Genomic DNA, 16789 nt, shown 5'->3' on the forward strand with positions numbered 1-16789 from the left:
GGACTATGGTTTATTTAATTTGTGATTTTTTATATTAATTGTTGTTTTTTTTTTTAGTTGACAGACCTTTCAGTCCTCATTTCACATTGATCTGCTCAACATTCAAAGACTGACTTTCACACCTGTGAGACAAAATAGTTTATGTAAGAAGCTATATTTGCTCATTCTGCTTGCCAGCAGAATGTCAGAGAATCTTTGGCAGTCAAATTTCACAAATCCCTTAACTCAGTGACTAAGTGCAGCCCCTGGAAGAATGCCGCTGAAGATGATGACATCTCTTGCATGAATCTGTTCTTGCAAAAGTTCAAGGATCCTAACTCATGCCTCTTCCTGTACATAATAGGATAATAACTGATAGGATTAATGATTATGCCTTTATAATCTATAACCAGATGTACCCTTGGACCCCACCCTTGATGAGATTTTGCTCAAATGTAACTGCTGAGTTCACTTGATGCAACTGCTGAGCACATCTGATGCCACTTCCCATCACATGCCACCTAAGCTTTGGAGCAGTCTAACAGGTCTCTGACTCTCCCGAATTGCAGTCCTCAGTAAGACATCTGAATCCAACTAATTTTAACTATTTAAATGACTACATTTTTTTTTCTTTGGTTAACACACCCAACTAAAAACGAACCGCTCACATCATGTCCGGCAGTTACAGCAAAAGCAGAAACGTACTGGAGAGGGGAGGAGGAGGACTTGGGAGAGAAGTCAGTTTTCTCCCAGAATCTTTCTCTCTCATCAGTCACAGGTTTCTGAACACACTGACTCACCAGGAAACATTTCTTAGGTTCTCCAGGAAAACACTAAGTAACTTCAGAAATTGTAAAGGTCATGGAAAACATTATGTTATATATTTCCGTATTTCCACGAATACGCGGGAATCCTCCCAAGCCCCTGGCACCGCACTCCAAATGTCCATCTCCAGGAAGCCGCCCTTCAGTGCCCGGGGCCCTCTAAACAATGTTTCAGTCCTCGGGCTCCGTGGCTGCGTCCTTCACTGGGGAACGCGGGGGCTGCCCGTGCCCCTCCAGCTGCTTCCGGAAGGGAACGGCGCCCCGGAGCGAGCCTGTCTCGGACTCCCAACCGTCAGCCTCGCTCCGGGCCGCGGAGGCCGGAGCAGCTCCCCCGGGGCAGCGCAGCCGCTCAGGCCGGCCTCAGTGGGCCGAGTGGTCGGGGCATTGGGGCTGGTAAGTGCCTGGTCGGGGCGCGCTGTGAGCGGCCGGCCCCTGCCCGGGAGGCCCTGCTACAGCCGGGTTCCCCGCCCCCTTTCCTTCTTTTTAGGTGACTGGAATCCACGCTACAGTTCAGCCCTCCACCTCTGTTGGTTGAACTCAGGGAACCCCTGCTTCAAAACCCCAGCTGAGTCACTGCCCTTCGTCAGTCTCTTCACTGGACATCTAAGTTACTTCACACCCACTCCTGGTTTTGAGAATAGAAAATCAAATACTGCACGTTCTCAACTATGAGTGGGAGTTAAGCTATGGCTGCGCAAAGGCATCCAGAGGGGTATAGTGGACTTTGGAGACTCAGAAAGGGAAGGGTGGGAGGGGGGTGAGGGATGAAAAAACTACATATCGCGTACAATGTACACTACCTGGATGACCCTGAAATCGCAGACTTCACCACTATCCAATGCATCCATGTGAAAAAAAAACCCACCTGTACCCCAAAAGCTATTAAAATAAAAATATATACATATATATACATACATACAAATATATACATATATATTTTTTTGAGACGGAGTCTCGCTCTGTCACCCAGGTTGGAGTGCAGTGGCGCGATCTCAGCTCACTGCAATCTCTGCCTCCCAGGTTCAAGCCATTCTCCTGCCTCAGCTTCCTGAGTAGCTGGGATTACAGGCGCCTGCCACCACGCCCAGCTAATTTTTTTTTTTTTTTTTTTTTGTATTTTTAGTAGAGACGGGGTTTCACAGTGTTAGCCAGGATGGTCTCCATCTCCTGACTTTGTGATCTGCCCACCTCAGCCTCCAAAGTTCTGGGATTACAGGCGTGAGCCACCGCACCCAGCCATACACCTATATATTTTTTAAAATTCAAAAATAAAACAAAAAAATACCTATCCCTCCAGGCTTATTTCCCGTTCCTCTACCCTTCTCATTCCCCTCTAGCCCAAAAGTCTCATCACTGAATTTACTACTTTTCCCAAGCTAGTTGTGTCTGTTTTTGCTTCTCTGCTTTAGTACCCCACTGTCCCCACCTTCTGCCTAGAATGTTTCTCTCTCCCATCTTCTCCTGACAACTCTTCTTTAGACTTGACTCGTGTGGTACCTTTTCTGTCAAGTTTTTTTTTTCCAGAAGTTTTGCTGCCTGCTGAGCTCCCTTAGCCCTTCGTTAATTCACTTGTCATTGACATTGACCATCTTGTGTTGTATTCAATAGTCTGTCACACCGATTTGATTGTGCATTTTACTTTGGAGAAGTCCTTAGTCTTTTATGTAGCCACAGTGGCCACACATGCAGAAGACGCGCAATATTGTTGAATGAACTAATGCATTTGGGACAGGGTTACAGAAATGGGTGCAGGAGAAAAGGGGGTGGTTGAATTGGCTGTACCCAGCACACAGGTATGCAACTTGCTCACTTACTGTAGTATGCCTAGGTGTGGAGGAGTCCAACACCTGGGAATGCTCCTGAAAATAACTAGGGATGACTTTGTGGAAGTTCACTGAATCCTTAAAATTAAACTTAAGGAGAACGGATGGTGGGAATTGAAAATGATTGCATCCAGCCTGGGCTGCATAGTGAGATCCCATCTCTACAGAAAAACCAAAACCCAAACCAAAAGAGAACAGCCAAATGTGATTGCATATGCCTTTAGTCCTAGCTACTCGGGAGGCTGAAGTAAGAGGATCGTTTGAGCCCAGAAGGTGAGGACTGCAATAAGCCGTGCTCGCATCACTGTGCTCCAGCCTGCACAACAGAGCAAGTTGTCTGTGAAGGAGAGAAGGACCCAGAGAAAGTGAACAAGTGTTGATGCCACATTCACTTCGTGCTCTATGGGTCAGCAGAATGTGAATGCTTGGGGGTAGATTTGTAGGGAATTTTAGGTCCTAATTTTTTTTTTTTTTAAAGACAGGCTCTCACTCTGTCACCCAGACTGGAGTGCAGTGGCACCATCTTGGCTCACTGCAGCCTTGACCTCCTGGGCTCAAGCTATCCTCCCTCCTCAGCCCTCCAAGTAGCTGGGACTACAGGTGCATGCCACCACGCCTGGCTAATTTTTTCCATTTATTGTCAAGACTGGGTTTCTCCATGTTGCCCAGGCTGGTCATAGATGTTACTATATATGATATGCACACATATAATACAACTAAAATGTACACATGATTTTTTTTTTTTAGAAAAGAACCATACTGAAAGTTAGAAAATTGGAAAGTAAAAATTCTTCTTCTACTTCCCTTCTTCAATCTCTTTCACTCAAAGTGATTCTTGTTAATAATTTATTGTGTATTCTCCCTAGAAGACTTATACGGCACTTTATCAAATCTAAACTATTACTGATTACAATGTTTTTGCAATTCTATACATGCAAATTAGGTATTTTATGTAACTGCATAAAGAAAAAAGTGCTGAGAAACAAAAAAAAATGCTGTAGATTAAACCTTCTTAAAGTATGCATCTTAGAATTGATGAAATACCATATGTACACATATACACACTTTAAAACATTTATGGGATGGTGTTATTATGCAATGGATCTTGCTTTTTTTATGTAACAGTATGTCTTGGAGAGTTTTACATATCTGCATATATAGCCCTACCTCATTCTTTGTATTGATAATGATGCATTAAAATTTTATTGAACAAAGGTAGTACAGAACAATTAGTGGGCCCTTCATTGAGGGACATTTTGGTTGTTTCCAAGGTGTGTGTGTGTCTGTGTGTTTTCTTGCTTGTTTTTGCTATTACAAACATGTTGTAGTGAACCACCAACCTTGTGTGTATGTGTGTGTATATATATATAGATATAGAATATCTATATATATATAGTTGGTAAGATTTTTTCATTTTTGCTATAGTTTTTAGGAATTCCTCTATATAAAGTAGTTGCATACATTTTCTAACTTAAAATTAAATAATTGCATCACTCTTTGGAAGTCATAAGTTGATCTTTTAGTATTTAGAGTTTGTTACCTGCCAAGGAATATTTGACACTCAAAAACCATGTAGAAAATGCATCTCAAATTACAGTATTTCATTGGAGGGAAGATTCGACAATTTTGTTAAGCAAAATCTCTCCAAAATGGCAGTGATCATGTATTTATATATTTCTTTGGGAATCTTAGATATATGATCTATTTTAACAAAATTTAAACTGTAACAAATTATTTATAATTTATTTTTTTCTGACACACAGTAGAGATTAATCCCAATTTTCAGTGTTTACAGACACTCGTATTCACAGAAACAAAGTCTGTATGTCAGTGTTCACAGTCACAAAAGTCTGCTTATATAAAAACTACATTTATTACTTATTTTAACAGATTCTGAATCCTTGCTGTTTGTGGTCTTTTGGAAGAATGAATATGATATGATGTAGTTCTAAACTCTTTTTTCCCAGCTAAATTTTCCCTGATTTGGCCTGTTCATAGCTCTTTATAGTTTACCTCTTTACTTCTCTGTTTACATTTCTTCCCTCTGCTTCTTATTGACTCCTACTCACCCTTTAAGGCCAACTAATGTTCAAATCCTCCATGAAATCCTCTTTGTCTATTTTGTCCACATTTATCTCTTCCTTCTTTAAATTCCTTTTTCAGCAGAACGTCACAATTTAACATTCTTGATTGATTCATATAGCTGACTTTATCTCTTAAATGAGACTGAATTCTTCAGGAATTCTTGTCTTGGCTGGATTTCAGGCAAGACATCTAGGGGGTGCTATATTAGCTCTAGTTGTTGAGTATTTGTGGCTTGAAGTAGTCTTTTTTTTTTTTTTTCAACTTTTATTTTGGATTCAGGGGATACATATGAAGATTTCTTACAAAGGTTTATTGCATGATGCTGAGGTTTGGAGTATGATTAAACCTATCACCCAGATAGTGAGCATAGTACCCAATAGGTAGTTTTTCAACCCTCACCCCCATCCTTCCCTTCCCCCTCTTGTACCCCCAGTGTCTGTTGTTTTCATCTTTATGTCATGTGTACCCAGTGTTAGTCCCTACTTATAAGTGTGAACATGAGGTATTTGGTTTTCTGTTTCTGTGTTAGTTCACTTAGGATAATGGCCTCTAGCTGCATACATGTTCCTTCAGAAGACTTGTTTTTTTTCATGGCTGCACAGTATACCATGGTGTATATTTTTTCATCCAATCCACTGTGAAGTTGTATTCTTTTTTTTTTTTTTTTTTTTGAGACAGAGTCTCGCTCTGTCGCCCAGGCTGGAGTGCTGTGGCCGGATCTCAGCTCACTGCAAGCTCCGCCTCCCGGGTTTACGCCATTCTCCTGCCTCAGCCTCCCGAGTAGCTGGGACTACAGGCGCCTGCCACGTCGCCCGGCTAGTTTTTTGTATTTTTTAGTAGAGACGGGGTTTCACCGTGTTAGCCAGGATGGTCTCGATCTCCTGACCTCGTGATCCACCCGTCTCGGCCTCCCAAAGTGCTGGGATTACAGGCTTGAGCCACCGCGCCCGGCCTGAAGTTGTATTCTTAAGACAAGAGGCGGGGCTTCTCCAGAGACCTGGAAGAGGTGTAGCTAACGCAGCGGATCATCACAGCCCACTCCCTCTAGTGTCAGAGGAATGCCTGGGCTGCTGTTTCACAGATGGACACCTATTCTGCCCAGCATTAGACTTGCCACCAAATATTTTTACTGCGAATGGGCTAACCATTAAGGTGCAGCCCTAAAACCCTACCAAGCTCAAAAATGCACCCTGACACTGTGTTTCAAAATGGTGGCGTAGAAGCAAGCTGGCTGCTTCTTCTCCCTGACCACCAGAAAATGGAAACAAACACACAATGTTAAGATTATCACCAGCAATATCCCAAAACTCAGATATAAGGATGAGATCATTTCTAGTACCACAGAGAAGTGAAAAAACCTCTAAGCAGATGGTAAGAGAATTGGACTTCCATAGCATGACACTCCTTATCCCCAGTCTGCCTGGCACCAGGCAAATGGAAAATTTCCCCCAGTCTTACGGTTTCTCTAATGGGCAAAGTGAGATTGAAGTGAACAACCAACTTTCCTACCATCTTGGGTTCCATGGCAGGAGACCTGTTCCTGCCTCAATCCACAGGCAGTATCAACAGTACTAAAGGGAGAAATATCCCTGAGGATAGCCAGAGATGAAGGAGGGAGATGGGACTACCATCCCCAGTCCTGGAAACTCTGCTCTGTAACTTGGCCAAAGAAGACACCAAATCAGAGTTGCTGTTTGGCAGTACTATGCTGTAGGAAGCTCATTCCCCAATTCCCTTAGGCATGAACCCCTAGCCAGCATTCCGACAATGCTGGGATAATCCCTTTAGGACTTCCCCCATTTTGGATGGGCAGCAATCTGATTACTAGAACTGAGGCAAACCCAGGCTTAAGCTGACATCTAGTGCTGGAAATGAGTCAGTGACCTAGTGAAAAAGAAAAGAAAATCCACAGGTAAATTATAAAGAGTCTCTAAGCAGACATATCCAATAAAAACCAAAACCAGCCAGAAAAGACTGGAGTAAATAATTAATCCTTCAACACAAAGACATACACATACATTCACAAGAAACAATAACAAACAGAGGATCATGACCTCTTCAAAAGGACAAAGCAAGAAAACCAGCGACTAACCCTAATAAGAACGCAATATGTGAACCCTCTGACCAAGAATTCGAAATAGCAGTTTTAAGGAAACTCAGTGATCTCCAAGATAACACAGAAAAACAATTCAGAAATTTATCAGAGAAGGTTAACAAAGAGATTGAGATAAAAAACCCATAAATTTTGGAATTAAGAAATATATTTGCTGAGCTAAAAAACTTATTAGAGGTTCTCAACAGCAGATCAAGCAAAGAAAGAATCACTGAACTCAGACAGGTTGTTTGAAAATGTGCAGAGGAGACAAAAGGAAAAAGAATGAAGAGGAACAAACATAGAAAATTACCTCAAAAGACCAAGTTTAAGAATTATTGAGTTTGTGACCAGCCTGAGCAACAGAGTGAGACCCTGTCTCTAAAACTGAAAAATAAAAAAATTAGCCATGCATGGTGGTACATTCCTGTTGTCCCAGCTACTCAGAAGGCTGAGGTGGGATGATCACTTGAAGCCAGGAGCTTGAGTACTGGTACTGTTTGGCAGTACCATGAGACCAGTCTCAGCAACATAACAAGACCTTGTCTCTACGAAAAATAAAAATAATAAATAAATAAATACATAAGCCAGGCTGGTGGCATGGACCTGTAGTCTTAGCTACTTGGGAGGCTGAAGTGGGAGGGTCACAAGCCTGGGAGGTCAAAGCTGCAGTGAGCTATGATCACGCCACTGCACCTGAGCCCAGGTGGTAAAGTGAGGCCCTGTCACAAAAGAGAAAGAGAGAGAGAGAGAGAGAGAGAGAGAAAGAGAGAGAAAGGGAGTGGGGAGAGGGAAGGCTAAAAAAACCCTGCCGATAGTAGTTTGGGAACAATGGTTTATGTTGACACATTCTAGGGGCAGTGGGTGGGTAAACTGGTTAACTGATAGGTTAAAAGATAGGTCAGTTTGTCCTTGAGTAGGCCAATTAAGGGTATCAAACAAACAATTACAGCTGTTTATGAGTTCTCTGGAAAACTTGGAGAGGGCAGTTGTGGGGCATAGGTGACAGGCTGGCTCTGTGTCGTGTCTGCTGGTGACCCATTGTAAGAAGCTCCATCTTACTTAGGCCAGGTCTGCATCTGTGTCCTCAGAATTTCTCACTAGAAACCTCTTTTTCTGTCTTCTTACGTGTTTGGGAATGTATCCTTTTGTTCTCCAAATATTTACTATTATTCTGGTTTCTGGATTTTAACCACATCCTGAAAACATATTTATTTGGTTGGAGGCATCATTATTGTCCTACAATATGATTTTTGTCTGTAGCTGACATCTCTTCTTCCACTGGCGTCCCCTAATTTCCATGGTTATGTGCTCATTACTTCTACACTTCTTTATTATCAGAGCTTTTCTGATTAGGTAGGCTACATTTATGCTTTCTATAGTACATTGCCTCAATAAATAGTCACAATCACTTTTCAGTGTGGACTTTCTGTTTGGTCTTGGGGTTATTTACTTTGGCTGCTAAGAGGATGTTTTATGCTTTTATGGTAGATGAGATGGCAGACAGTAGAATGTCTGATTGATGAACTGTATTGCATCACAGAGTTCCTTGAAGCAAGGAACATTTAGAGTTCACGAAATTCTTTGCTTGGTCTCTTGTACAGTGAGTACCTTGGCAGTGATCTACACTCTGTCCTCTAATTTAGTGGCTCTCAATCTTTTTTTAGCCCTAAGGCACCTGAGGACAGGTGCCCTCCCATGAATTGCCGGGGTTACTATGGCAGGGATGGGATGTGCGTGGAGGGACAGTCCCCTAGGGCCATAACATAATCAGGAGGAGCACTTAAAGTTTGAAAAAGCTCCCAGGTGTGTGTGTGTGTGTGTGTGTGTGTGTGTGTGTGTGTGTGTGTGCTGTCCTCACTAAAGATATCACCTCTCCCGCCCCATAAACTAAGCTTCCTTAGATAATATGGCAAGGCAGAACTTGATGATTTTGCTGCTTGTCTAGCTAAAAGGGGAGGAATAAAAACGTACAACACTCAATTTACTGTAGTTTTAAACGAACCTCTGTTATAATTCTAGGTTTTGAAGCATAACGACAGAGGATGGAGACGGATGCTGAAGAAGGCGGCGCCCCCTCTGAGGGAGCAGAGGCTCCTCCCTCCACGGAAGAGGCTGGCCCTCCCCGTTCAGAAGAGGAAGAGGCCCCGCGCCCTCCAACGGTGGAGGCTCCGGCGGAAGATAATTTCTCTCTTTCCCCAGAAGATGATGTTCCTTCTGTGGTGGATTATCGGGATCTCATTCCTTCTGAAGAAGGGATAGTTCTTCCGGATGATGATGAAGCGGATCTGAATAGAGTTCGACCCAGGCTTGCACCGCGACCGGTTCAATCAGTGATTTCGGAAGTGCTGTCCTCCCTGTCTTCCCGGCGGTCCTCCAGATACCGCCGGAGTATGAGTGGCCTTCCCAATCTGCAGGAAACATTAAAAGAGAGACAGGTTTGCTTCTAATAAGATTTTTCATGCGTGCCACTTTCCTTTACAAATACGAAATACTTTTACTTTACAAAATATGAAATAGTTTGATGTTTTCTCTGCAGAATTGCAATTTTGACGCTTGGTTTTCATTCCTTAGGCAAGATTTAGAGAGGCAAGGGAAAGCCGAAGACAGAAAATTGACCCTTCATACAAATATATATTTGAAATTCTAGCAGGAAATCTTGGCCTGGACGTAGTAACTGTGGAAGAATTAATTCTGGATTGCCCATCTGTAAGTTTAAGTCTTATCATTATATTTTAATTGCTCTTTGAGTAAGTGATTAACTTAGGAAAACAGAGTTGTCCTAAACAACAACAAAAATCATTTAGAAAGACAAAGTTGGGGCAGGGCATAGTGGCTCATGCCTGTAATCCCAGCACTTTGGGAGGCTGAGGTCTGAGGATTGCTTGAGGCCAGGAGTTTGAGAGTAGCCTGGGCAACATGGCGAAACTCGTCTCTGCAGGAAACACAAAAATTGGTTGGGCGTGGTACACTGTACCTGTGGTCCCAGCTACTCAGGAGGCTGGGGTGGGAGGAACTCTTGAGCCTGGGAGGTGGAGGATGCGGTGAGCACTCCAGCCTGGCTGACAGAGTGAGATCTTGTCTAAAAAGAAAAAGATTAAAGTTGGAATTTTACTGACTAGAGGAGAAGATTTAGTTTATATAATTATAGCCAGTTGAATGGTATTTCTTTTTAAATTAAATTAAATTAATTTGTTTGTTTGGGACGGAGGCTCGCTCTGTTGCCAGGCTGGAGTGCAGTGGCGCGATCTCGACTCACTATTTAACCTTGACTTCTGGATTCTCCTGCCTCAGCCTCGTGAGTAGCTGGGACTACAGGCATGCGCCACCATGCCCAGCTATTTTTAAATTTTTTGTATTTTTAGTAGAAATGGGGTTTCGCCATGTTGGCCAGGATGGTCTCTAACTCCTGACCTCATGATCCGCCCACCTTGGCCTCCCAAAGTGCTGGTACAGGCCTGAGCCACTGCACCCGGCCCAGCTGAATGGTATTTCTAGTCAGGTTTACTGTTGTGGAGGAAGAAGAGAAGACTTAGCAACTAGAATTTTGGCTAAACTTCTAGCTTAGAATGATGTCAGAAGTTAGAGGCATAGTTGAGTGACGGTAGGTAATATTTTGCAAGTACGGATTATATGAACTACATATGCAAATCACTTGTAGAGAAAAACTGCATAAATAAGTCAGGGAACAGTGACTATTGTATGAGTATACGGTAGTAGAAATAGTGATGTGATTGCAGGTCAGGTTACCGTATGTCTCAGTGTGCCAGGGACAGTTCTGGATTATACCTATTTTCCTGGCATGATTAACAGTACCTCCTGACACTACTAAAAGTTTTGGATAATAAATTGATGTGGTCACCCTAATTATAGTAATGTATGATACACTTGTGTCATAGCTTCCCTCCTCATAGCTCTGGTTCTAAGATAATTTTCAATAAAACTACCACTAGCTTCTTGGGCTTTTTCTCAACCCTAGGAGTGGACTGGGCTGGTATCCCAGAAAGACCAGTGAGCAGGTGCAGACTGCTGGTGAGCGGATTTTCTCACTGAATGCACTGGTGGGAGAGTTGGGGTGAGGTGGGGTTGTGGTGAGGTTGTCACCGTGGGGGCCGTATCCCCTGCTTTTATAGAGGTCATCAAACATGGGCAAAACTCTTTAGCTTGCTCTAGGAGCCAGGGTTCTATGGAACAGTGCCTAAAAGAGCTACTCCCGGCCGGGTGCAGCAGCTCACACCTGTAATCCAAGCACTTTGGGAAGCTGAGGTGGGCAAATCACTTGAGGTCGGAAGTTCAAGACCAGCCTAACCAAAATAGTGAAACCCTGTCTCTACTAAAAATATAAAAATTAGCTGGGTGTGGTGGCATGTGCCTGTAGTCCCAGCTACTTGGGAGGTTAAGGCAGGAGGATCGCTTGAACCCAGGAGGCAGAGGTTGCAGTGAGCCGAGATTGCACCACTACACTCCATCCTTGGCGATAGAGTGAGACTCCAACTCATATAATAATAATAATAATAATAATAATAGTAATAATAAAGAGCTACCCCTTGCTTCATACAGTGCATTGTTAAATTCTGCAAAATTGTCTGCGCTTCATGTCGTCCAGTATCCTTATAAGAATATGGTCCTGGCAGTTCCCCGACAGTAGGAATGGGATTGCTCATTTTCTTGGTCCTGTTGTGTAGCTGTAATAGTTAGATGGGGATGTGATTGATGCAAAGACATCAATAGCTCTAAGCTATTATAATGACAAAGTATATAGAATTCATGGAGATGTGTACATAAAACAAGAGGTGTCACAGCAAGCAACTGGAAGTAAGTTGTGGTTTCCCAGGTCACCAAAGTTCCCTGCTGGAATTTACTGCTGTGGTCAAGGCTGGCTTCATGGATATATGGGCTGTGTAGTTACAGAGGCGCCTGTGCTTAGAATGTCACTGTGCTTGGTTTGATGATCTTTTGTCACCATTTTGAAGTTCTTGATAATTCTTTGGTAAATGTCTCTCATTTTCATTTTGCACTGGGTTCATCAAATTCTGTAGCTGGTCCTGACTGTGGACAATGCCAACCAAATAGTAAGAGGATTTTCTTTGCCATTCTCAAGTTGGGTTTGTTTGTTTTAATGGTCTCCTTTCCCCAATGAGTTCTAGTTTCTGTGACGATTCTGGCTACATGTCTTTCTAGCCTTTCTAAGCAACTGGTGCAAAACAACCTTATATGCAAACCTGAGATAATGACAATGAGAAGAAGGCGAGGCCAATTTCTAAAAAGTCATTTCTTAGTAGGCCCAGGCTTCAGGCCTGTCCCGAGGATCATTCCTGCATTTGGTTAAGGAGGAAGGAAGATAAGTGATCGATTTTGTTTCACCTGAAAATTGCTGGGCCACAAATTTGGATAACACCACAACTGGAATCCCTATACCTTCTGCAAAGGGTATAGGCATAGGCATTGTGTCCTGATCACTGCCTTCATGAAAGGGTAACTGCTAGAACTAAGGTGGGGTGGGGGAGGTGGGCACCTGCAGTAATCCAACTTTAAGTATTTGCCATCTGGATTTCTGGGCTGGTATTCTCTGTTTGGAGGAATTCTTACTGGCTAGCATGCTACAGTAGCATGTGCCTACAAAGCCTTCTATTTGCTATTCCTGGGATATGTCTCAGACTTTGGGTCCATGTGGTTAGATTCTACTTTGAAGGTCATTATGGTCCAGGCCAGACACTGCTTAGGCTGCAAGGAATGGGAAATGCAGGCATTAAGGAAGAATCAAGCTGCCAAAGGTATTTCCTTAAAAGTTGCTTGTGAGTGTACAAAGCCATAGTGGAGGGAAAATCGTGTACCCAGTAGGGAAACCAGTGTCAAAATCTGAAAGATTAGAATGCTTATTTGGTTGTGGGGAAAAGGCAAGGACATATGATAGGTTGGATCAAGGTTGGTGACCACGTGAGTAAGGAGATGGAACAAGAAACAAGGGGTGGCATGATTTGGTGTGGTGCAGTTTAGGAAATTGGGGGTATATGGAAAAGTATTCTTTAGTTTTTTGTTTTTTATTTTTTTATTTTTATTTTTTTTGAGACGGAGTCTCCCTCTGTTACCCAGGCTGGAGCGCAGTGGTGCGATCTCAGCTCACTGTAACCTCCACCTCCCAGGCTCAAGCGATTCTCCTGCCTCAGCCTCCTGAGTAGCTGGGACTACGGGTGCATGCCACCACGCCCAGCTAATTTTTGTATTTTTAGAAGAGACAGGGTTTTGCCATCTTGGCCAGGCTGATCTCAAACTCCTGACCTCAAGGGATCCACCAGCCTTGACCTCCCAAAGGGCTGGGATTACAAGTGTGAGCCACCACGCTGGGCCTGGAAAAGTATTCTTTTAATGTGAAGCCTGGCGTGCAATCCAGGATGAAAGCAGCTCAGTAAAGGCACCACAAAAAAGTGGACAACAGACGGTGTGATGGTTACTTTGTTTGCCTCTGGATCCATTCTCCTTTTGTCTCTGTCCTGCTCTGTGGCATAGAAAGCTGAATGCAATAGAATCTATCACGTGGGCTCTCTTGCTCTCCAGTTTCCACTTGGTTCAGCCACTGGGAGGCACAGCAGGAGATGGGAGGGCAGAAGGGGAGAGAAGCTCCCCACCTGGCCCTGTTCCTGACTGTGGTTGTCTGCTGCCATAGTTGTAGCTCCCTGAGCAGCCTGCATCTCCAGTTCTCAACCTGGCCCTAGTCATTCTGTTTCCTCTAGCTCTCAACTCTTTAGGCCTTGGGGGATCAGGGGTTTCCTTTGTTGCTAGTCCCATTGTTGCTACTAGTGCTGCAGTTTCCTTTAATCCTTCTCTAGCCTCTAGAAATAGTCTTTTATTTTATAAACAAAATAGCCTTTTTATTTATAAAGTTTTGTCAAAAAACCCCTTTGGGTGTGAATTCTTTTCTTGCTAGGACCCTGACCAATACAGATGTTTCTGCAACATTGGCACTTTTACCCCTTCCCACTTTCCTGCCCCCTTTATTCAGCACTGCTCAAGATAATCTCTTTTCTGGCTTACTGGCAATGTTTTCCAGTGACTGGGTGGCAGGGTTGTGGTACTGTGGAAGGAGCACAAATTTGGACACCCAAGGCTGAAGTCCAATCCCAGGTTCTGTGCTTTGCTTGTGTGTTTTGTGTCCTTCACTTACATATTTTTTTGTTTTCTTTTGAGACAGACTATCGCTCTTTTGCCCAGGCTGGAGTGCAGTGGTGTGATTATAGCTCACTGCAGCTTCAACCTCCCAGACTCAGGCCATCCTCCAACTTTAGCCTCCCAAGTAGCTGGGACCATTGGCACATACCACCATGCCCAGCTAAATTTTTTGGTATTTATATAGAGAGGAAATTTCGCCATGTTTCTCAGGCTGGTCTTGAACTCTTGGGCTCAAGCAATCTGCCCACCTGGGCCTCTCAAAGTGCTGGGATTACAGGGGTGAGACACCGAACCTGGCCTACTTAAATTCTTTTTACCTTAATTTTCTCTTCTGTAAGAAGGGTATAATAATGCCATTTTAACTAGGTGATACTCAGATGAACTGTTGGTAAAATGCTATGTAATATAAGTGAATTTTTAATTCACAGTCATGATTTTGGTGCATGATCTCACATTTCCTTTGCTAGTCTCATGAGTACAATGTATCTAAAATGCAAGGATTCATTGCATTTGATATTTTGATGTCTTTTTATCCCAGTCATGTGCACTGCTTTTGAGAATTTGTGTGCTTTCACAGCTAAAGGGTCAGCAAGAAAGTACTGATGGAGCTGTGCAAGAAGAACTATGTGGACAGCTTTTGTCCCTTTTAGGTGGTAATTATGTGAGACCCAGGTGTATACGGGAGGTGGAAGAGTAGAGAACTAAGGGCTAGAGTTACGCACATCTTGGTGGCTTTGTTTTATCTCCCAGGGTGATGGTTCTCAAATGTGGTCCCAGGACCAGTTGCATCAGCATCACCTAGAACCTGATAGGAATGCAAATCATTTTGTGTTTTTAAAAAGCCCTCTGTGTGATTCTCTGATGCACACTAACATTTGAGAACACTGTCCTAGGAGGAGTGACTTTGCTACACTTGGGATACTTCCCCTAGGCCGTCACTATGTTAGTGTCAGTATATTATATATAAGAGTATCAGTATATTATATATAAGAGATACTGTGGCTGGGTGGGGTGGCTCACACCTGTAATCCGGGCATTTTGGGAAGCCAAGGCAGGAGCATCACTTGGGGGTCAGGAGTTCAAGACCAGCCTGGCCAACATGGTGAAAACCCATTTACTAAAAATACAAAAATTAGCTGGGCATGGTGGCAGAAGTCTGTAATCTCGGCTACTCGGAGACTAATGCCAGAGAATCTCTTGAACCTGGGAGGCAGAGGTTGCAGTGAGCCGAGATCGCACTCCAGCCTGGGTGACAGAGTGAAACTCTGTCTCAAAACAAGCAAACAAACAAACAAGCAAGCAAACAAACAAACAACTTCTGTATGGGAATTAGTGGGATTAGGTGAATGGGTATATGACTTTGTATTTCCCATAGGCTATTTCAGGGCTTTTGTTTATGTTATCTATTTAGTTTTCTGTTTACTAAGATATTACACTGACTCCTAAGTAATTGAATAAAAACTTCATGCTCATAAATATGGAAGAATCTCAGTATAATAATTTGTTTTTACTTTAGTTTTGCTATAATATGGGTCAAATTACAATACCTAAAAACATAATTGCTCAAATAATTGGTCAATAACACAGTTGCCTATTGACATAGGCAAATTTTCTGTTCCCCAAGTAAGCTTTTAAGAATAGTTTATCTTAATAATAATTCTCTTATTAAATATTAAATATTAAAATATTTACCTCAAGTTGGACTCACCTATTTACCCCATATGATTCCTTGGGGCAGGGTCAGGTAAGTGGCTGCCCAAAACTATGTATGTAGATCATTAATGTAGGTTCAGAAATATATTTCAACCTATATTATATTGCACAGTAATTTTGGTGTTAAATTAGTTTGGGTTCTAAGCTTGCCTTTATGTATCTTTGAATAAACTCTTTGAGCTTCATCTTCTTCATCTACAAAATACCAAGAATTTTCCCTTAGTCGTTTGACTGATTATCATTTTCTCTTTTATTTAACAGCTGGAAGCATTTACTAATTTTTTTGTGAAAGATGGTTGTAAGACACTGAAATTTTTGTACCAAGAAGGAGATGTACCTGGTATTGGTAAGAATTTTATGAGGGCAATGTGCCAGTAATTAGTTCACGCACGTTAAAGTGCAGCATACTTTTTCTCTTATACATAGATAATCTTTTATTTATAAAGAAAATGTTACCAGAAGTTTACGCATAAGAAATATAGTGCCTTAAGAACAACACATTCTCAGCCCAAATACATGTTTCAGGCCTTGCTATAATGTTTCAGGAGAAAATATCCTTATAGAAATCATTGACCTCTGCTGGGAATACACATTTTCATTAGAATTTAATTGCATTTTCCCCGAAACAGGTGGAGTCATTTTGTCCAGATGATTAGAAGTGGTGGTGAAACCACTCCAGAGCCCCGCAGCTGCCCCCTGCGGTCCTGTCGCAGCATCTTGCGCCTGCTGCAGCTGTCACTTGGAATAGCTGGGTTTCCCTACTGTGCATATTATGCCTGAACTAATTAACATGCTACCAGCTTGTTAAAACTTTGTTTTAATAACTAGATATGTGGGTTACTCTTTTGGTCTGAGACTACTCATCATCAGAGTCCTGTGGATTTACCTTCAACACATCCCTCCCATTGCTTCTTTCTCACTTGGTTCCTCTGCTGCCTCAGGCTAGGCCTTCCCTGGTGTTCCAGATTGAAAACCAGTATCTCTGTAATCAGATTCTCCCTCTGAAATCCGTACTGCTTATTCTTGCCAAATATATCTTTTATTGTTCCGCTATTTATTGGATTGGCTCCAGATCTCATTTATTCAAGGCCCGCTGTCATCTGGAC

The 16789-nt window shown here is 42.7% G+C and overlaps 1 protein-coding gene across 5 annotated transcripts in view; it reads left to right on the forward strand.

The window, feature by feature from the left end:
- The first annotated feature begins 1115 nt into the window (after positions 1-1115).
- Positions 1116-16789, forward strand: part of DNAH8 (dynein axonemal heavy chain 8) — a 319842-nt gene continuing 304168 nt past the window's right edge. For 3 of the 5 annotated variants that reach the window (XM_031667067.1, XM_031667072.1, XM_031667071.1), the window contains exons 1-4: positions 8463-8609; positions 8826-9241; positions 9378-9512; positions 15945-16029. In XM_031667067.1, coding sequence (XP_031522927.1) covers positions 8849-9241; positions 9378-9512; positions 15945-16029 — 613 coding nt within the window. In that variant the 5' untranslated portion in view covers positions 8463-8609; positions 8826-8848. Of the gene's footprint in view, positions 1197-8462; positions 8610-8825; positions 9242-9377; positions 9513-15944; positions 16030-16789 lie in introns of those variants that run through there. The other 2 variants (XM_031667069.1, XM_031667070.1) reach the window with 2 other exon arrangements.

Source organism: Papio anubis, chromosome 6, assembly GCF_008728515.1.
Source record: "Papio anubis isolate 15944 chromosome 6, Panubis1.0, whole genome shotgun sequence".
Lineage (NCBI taxonomy): Eukaryota > Metazoa > Chordata > Mammalia > Primates > Cercopithecidae > Papio > Papio anubis.